This window comes from Pristiophorus japonicus, chromosome 16 (assembly GCF_044704955.1).
Source record: "Pristiophorus japonicus isolate sPriJap1 chromosome 16, sPriJap1.hap1, whole genome shotgun sequence".
In the NCBI taxonomy this organism is placed as follows: Eukaryota; Metazoa; Chordata; class Chondrichthyes; family Pristiophoridae; genus Pristiophorus; species Pristiophorus japonicus.
In genome coordinates this window covers 45194904-45202699 of record NC_091992.1, presented here as the reverse complement: position 1 = coordinate 45202699, position 7796 = coordinate 45194904, and the positions used below count along the sequence as shown (strand labels likewise).

At 58.0% G+C, this 7796-nt stretch overlaps 1 protein-coding gene across 4 annotated transcripts in view; it reads right to left on the bottom strand.

Moving 5' to 3' along the window:
- The window catches only part of mks1 (MKS transition zone complex subunit 1), a 73731-nt gene extending 66032 nt beyond the window's left edge, over nucleotides 1-7699 (bottom strand). For 2 of the 4 annotated variants that reach the window (XM_070858120.1, XM_070858122.1), the window contains exon 1: nucleotides 6962-7050. Coding sequence is in view for 1 of the 4 variants with exons in the window: in XM_070858119.1 (XP_070714220.1) it covers nucleotides 6962-7038 (77 nt within the window). In the remaining 3 variants the exon portion in view is untranslated. Of the gene's footprint in view, nucleotides 1-6961; nucleotides 7158-7612 lie in introns of those variants that run through there. The other 2 variants (XM_070858121.1, XM_070858119.1) reach the window with 2 other exon arrangements.
- Nucleotides 7700-7796: the final 97 nt, after the last annotated feature.

The following is a 7796-nucleotide window of genomic DNA, read 5'->3' as shown; positions in this document are numbered from 1 at the left end:
ACACACACTAATCCCCCCCCACACATACACACTAATCCCCCCCCGCCACACACACACACACACACACACACACACTAATCCCCCCCCCCACACACACACACACACATTAATCCCCACACACACACACTAATCCCCCCCCACACACACACACTAATCCCCCCCCCACACACACACACACTAATCCCCCCCCCCACACACACACACTAATCCCCCCCCCCACACACACACACACACATTAATCCCCCCCCCACACACACACACACACATTAATCCCCCACACACACACACACACACTAATCCCCCCACACACACACACACTAATCCCCCCCACACACACACACTAATCCCCCCCACACACACACACTAATCCCCCCCCCACACACACACACAAATCCCCCCCCCCACACACACACACACAAATCCCCCCCCCACACACACACACAAATCCCCCCCCACACACACACACTAATCCCCACACCACACACACTAATCCCCCCCCCCACACACACACACACACACACACTAATCCCCCCCCCACACACACACACACAAATCCCCCCCCCACACACACATACTAATCCCCACACACACACACATCCCCCCCCCCACACACACACACTAATCCCCACACACACACACACACTAATCCCCCCCCCCACACACACACACACACACTAATCCCCCCCCCACACATACACACACACTAATCCCCCCCCCACACACACACACATTAATCCCCACACACACACACACACTAATCCCCCCCCCCACACACACATACACACTAATCCCCCCCCGCCACACACACACACACACACACACTAATCCCCCCCCACACACACACACACACATTAATCCCCACACACACACACACACTAATCCCCCCCCACACATACACACTAATCCCCCCCCGCCACACACACACACACACACACACTAATCCCCCCCCACACACACACACTAATCCCCCCCCCACACACACACACACTAATCCCCCCCCCACACACACACACTAATCCCCCCCCCCACACACACACACACACATTAATCCCCCCCCCACACACACACACACACACATTAATCCCCCCCCCACACACACACACACACACATTAATCCCCCCCCACACACACACACACACACACTAATCCCCCCCACACACACACACTAATCCCCCCACACACACACTAATCCCCCCCACACACACACACTAATCCCCCCCCCACACACACACACAAATCCCCCCCCCCACACACACACACAAATCCCCCCCCCCCACACACACACACACAAATCCCCCCCCCCACACACACACACTAATCCCCACACACACACACACTAATCCCCCCCCCACACACACACACACACACACACACTAATCCCCCCCCCACACACACACACACAAATCCCCCCCCCCACACACACATACTAATCCCCACACACACACACATCCCCCCCCCCCCCCACACACACACATTAATCCCCCCCCCACACACACACTAATCCCCCCCACACACACACACACACAAATCCCCCCCCCACACACACACACATTAATCTCCCCCCCCCCCACACACACACATTAATCTCCCCCCCCCCACACACACACATTAATCTCCCCCCCCAACACACACACACACACTTTCCCCCTCCCCAACACACACACACACTTTCCCCCTCCCCAACACACACACACACTTCCCCCCCCCACACACAGACTCCCCCCCCCACACAGACTTCCCCTACCCCACACACACTTCCCCCCCCACACACATTTCCCCCCCCACACACACTTCCCCCCCCCCACACACACTTCCCCCCCCCCACACACACACTTCCCCCCCCCCACCACACACACACTTCCCCCCCCCACACACACACTTCCCCCCCCCACACACACACACTTCCCCCCCCCACACACACACACACTTCCACCCCCCCCCACACACACACACTTCCACCCCCCCCCCCACACACACACTTCCACCCCCCCCCACACACACACACTTCCACCCCCCCCCCACACACACACACTTCCACCCCCCCCCACACACACACTTCCCCCCCACACACACACACACACACTTCTCCCCCACACACACACACACACACTTCCCCCCCCCCACACACACACACACACACACATCCCCCCCCACACACACACACACACATCCCCCCCACACACACACTTCCCCCCCCCCCACACACTCACACTTCCCCCCCCCCCACACACACACTTCCCCCTCCACACACACACACACTTCCCCCTCCACACACACACACACTTCACCCCCCCCCACACACACACACACTTCCCCCCCCCACACACACACACACACTTCCCCCCCCCCACACACACACACACTTCCCCCCCCCCACACACACACACTTCCACCCCCCACACACACACACACACTTCCACCCCCCACACACACACACACACACACACACTTCCCCCCCCCACACACACACACTTCCCCCCCCCCCCCACACACACACACTTCCCCCCACACACACACACTTCCCCCCCCCCACACACACACACTTCCCCCCCCCCCACACACACACACTCACACTTCCCCCCACACACACACTCACACTTCCCCCCACACACACACACTTCCCCCCCCCCCCACACACACACACTCACACTTCCCCCCACACACACACTTCCCCCCCATACACACACACTTCCCCCCCACACACACACACTTCCCCCCCACACACACACACTTCCCCCCCACACACACACACTTCCCCCACACACACACACTTCCCCCCCACACACACACTTCCCCCCCCCACACACACACCCCCCCCCCCACACACACACTTCCCCCCCCCCCACACACACACACTCACACTTCCCCCCACACACACACACTTCCCCCCCACACACACACACTTCCCCCCCACACACACACACTTTCCCCCCCACACACACACACTTCCCCCCCACACACACTTCCCCCCCACACACACACTTCCCCCCCCACACTCCCCCCCCAAACACACACATTAATCCCCCCCCCCCACACACACACACACACATTAATCCCCCCCACACACACACACACACATTAATCCCCCCCCCACACACACATTAATCCCCCCCCGCACACACACACACACACACTAATCCCCCCCCCACACACACACACTAATCCCCCCCCCACACACACACACACAATCCCCCCCCCACACACACACACACAATCCCCCCCCACACACACACACACACACAATCCCCCCCCCACACACACACACACAATCCCCCCCCACACACACACACAATCCCCCCCCCCCCACACACACACAATCCCCCCCCCCCCACACACACACAATCCCCCCCCCCACACACACACACACAATCCCCCCCCCACACACACACACATTAATCCCCCCCCCACACACACACACATTAATCCCCCCCCACACACACACACTTCCCCCCCCCACACACACTTCCCCCCCCCACACACACTTCCCCCCCCCACACACACACTTCCCCCCCCCACACACACTTCCCCCCCCACACTCCCCCCCCAAACACACACATTAATCCCCCCCCCCCACACACACACACACACATTAATCCCCCCCCCCCACACACACACACATTAATCCCCCCCCCACACACACATTAATCCCCCCCCGCACACACACACACACACTAATCCCCCCCCCCACACACACACACTAATCCCCCCCCCCACACACACACACACAATCCCCCCCCCCACACACACACACACAATCCCCCCCCACACACACAATCCCCCCCCACACACACACACACAATCCCCCCCCCACACACACACACACACAATCCCCCCCCCCCCCCACACACACACAATCCCCCCCCCCACACACACACACACAATCCCCCCCCCACACACACACACATTAATCCCCCCCCCCACACACACACACATTAATCCCCCCCCACACACACACACACACATTAATCCCCCCCCACACACACATTAATCCCACCCCCCACACACACACATTAATCCCCCCCCCCCACACACACACACACACATTAATTCCCCCCCACACACACACTAATCCCCCCCCCACACACACACATTAATCCCCCCCCCCACACACATTAATCCCCCCCTACACACACACATACACACTAATCCCCCCAACACACATTAATCCCCCCCACACACACACAAGCACACTAATCCCCCCCCCCCCACACACACACACACACATTAATCCCCCCCCCACACACACACACATTAATCCCCCCCCCACACACACACACATTAATCCCCCCCCCACACACACATTAATCCCACACACACACACATTAATCCCCCCCACACATTAATCCCCCCCCCACACACTAATCCCCCCCCACACACACACACACACTAATTCCCCCCCTCTCACACACACACACACACACTAATCCCCCCCCCCACACACACACACACTAATCCCCCCCCCACACACACACACACACTAATCCCCCCCCCCACACACACACACACACTAATCCCCCCCCCCACACACACACACACACTAATCCCCCCCCCACACACACACACACACTAATCCCCCCCCCACACACACACACGCTAATCCCCCCCCCCACACACACACTAATCCCCCCCCCCACACACACACACATTAATCCCCCCACACACACTAATCCCCCCCCCCACACACACACACACTAATCCCCCCCCCACACACACACACACACTAATCCCCCCCCCCACACACACACACACTAATCCCCCCCCCACACACACACACACACTAATCCCCCCCCCACACACACACACACACTAATCCCCCCCCCCACACACACACACACACTAATCCCCCCCCACACACACACACACACTAATCCCCCCCACACACACACACACACTAATCCCCCCCCCACACACACACTAATCCCCCCCCCCCACACACACACACATTAATCCCCCCACACACACTAATCCCCCCCCCCACACACACACACACTAATCCCCCCCACACACACACACACACACTAATCCCCCCCCCACACACACACACACATTAATCCCCCCACACACACTAATCCCCCCCCCCACACATACACACACACTAATCCCCCCCCCCACACACACACACATTAATCCCCACACACACACACACACTAATCCCCCCCACACACACACATACACACTAATCCCCCCCCGCCACACACACACACACACACACACACTAATCCCCCCCCACACACACACACACACACATTAATCCCCACACACACACACACACTAATCCCCCCCCACACATACACACTAATCCCCCCCCCGCCACACACACACACACACACACACACACTAATCCCCCCCCACACACACACACACACATTAATCCCCACACACACACACTAATCCCCCCCCACACACACACACTAATCCCCCCCCACACACACACACACTAATCCCCCCCCCCACACACACACACTAATCCCCCCCCCACACACACACACACACATTAATCCCCCCCCCACACACACACACACACATTAATCCCCCACACACACACACACACACTAATCCCCCCCACACACACACACTAATCCCCCCCACACACACACTAATCCCCCCCACACACACACACTAATCCCCCCCACACACACACACACAAATCCCCCCCCCCCACACACACACACAAATCCCCCCCCCACACACACACACAAATCCCCCCCCACACACACACACTAATCCCCACACACACACACACTAATCCCCCCCCCCCCCCACACACACACACACACACTAATCCCCCCCCACACACACACACACACAAATCCCCCCCCCCCACACACACATACTAATCCCCACACACACACACACACACACATCCCCCCCCCACACACACACACTAATCCCCACACACACACACACTAATCCCCCCCCCCCCACACACACACACACACTAATCCCCCCCCCACACATACACACACACTAATCCCCCCCCCACACACACACACATTAATCCCCACACACACACACACACTAATCCCCCCCCCCACACACATATACACACTAATCCCCCCCCGCCACACACACACACACACACTAATCCCCCCCCACACACACACACACACATTAATCCCCACACACACACATTAATCCCCACACACACACACACACTAATCCCCCCCCACACATACACACTAATCCCCCCCCCCGCCACACACACACACACACACACACACTAATCCCCCCCCACACACACACACACACACATTAATCCCCACACACACACTAATCCCCCCCCACACACACACACTAATCCCCCCCCCACACACACACACACTAATCCCCCCCCCCACACACACACACTAATCCCCCCCCCCACACACACACACACACATTAATCCCCCCCCCACACACACACACACACATTAATCCCCCCCCCCACACACACACACACATTAATCCCCCCCACACACACACACACACACTAATCCCCCCCACACACACACACTAATCCCCCCCACACACACACACTAATCCCCCCCCCCACACACACACACAAATCCCCCCCCCCACACACACACACACAAATCCCCCCCCACACACACACACACACACACACACTAATCCCCCCCCCACACACACACACACACTAATCCCCCCCCCACACACACACACACACTAATCCCCCCCCCCCACACACACACACTAATCCCCCCCCCCCACACACACACACTAATCCCCCCCCCCCCACACACACACACACACTAATCCCCCCCCCCCCACACACACACACTAATCCCCCCCCCCCACACACACACACACACTAATCCCCCCCCCCCCCCCCCCCCACACACACACACTAATCCCCCCCCCCCCCACACACACACACACACTAATCCCCCCCCCCCACACACACACACACACACTAATCCCCCACACACACACACACTAATCTCCCCGGGAGCCACGCTGTTACCGGACGCGGAAGTTTTTCACCGGGTCCCGGGTCCGGTAGATCGCTGCCGCATTCTCGCTGTAGCAGTCCCCCGCCATCGCCTCTCGCTCCGCCCGCCCGCCGGTTGCCGGGGAAACGGAGGGCGGGGCAGTGCGGCGCGGCGGTTCCCCTGACAACAGACAAGGCCTCACTCCGTCTGACTGGGCCTGCAGCTCTCCAGTGCTTGCAACCGTCACCTCAGGCTCAATGAATGAGAAGGAAAGAGTGGCAGAGCAATTCACAGTGTGAAATCCAGGCAGAAAGTGGTGTTAGCTGTGGCTTGGTCCATCAAAATAGGCTCGTTCCGGAGACTGGAGCACAAAATCCAGCACTGCCCAGGATTTCCCCCAAACCTTCCTGCTGATAGCAATCCATCTGGTGATGGGCTACCTGAGACTGTAGGCCTTTCCCCTTTTCTTCACGAATCCATGCTGCAGAATCGGTTAGCTATCTCTTTTAATTGGATCAATAAGGAGACACTGTTGCCCCAGTGTCAGCAATCTAAATAAAAATAATCTAACCAAAGGATCCGCTTCTGAGAGGGACACAAACAAAAACCACCCAAATCATTAAAAAAAAATCAGATTAAATGAGATTATTTTCTGCATCAACCAAACATTCTCCAGTGCCCACCTATGCTCCCTCTCCAGGACCACTCTGTTGGCTATCTCACCATAGCAATGCTTTGCATAGAATTACTGCACAGAAACTGGCCATTCTGTCCAACTGGTCTATGCCAGTGTTGATGCTCCACATGAGCCTCCTCCCACCCAACTTCATCTAAACCTATCAGCATAACATTCTATTCCCTTCACCC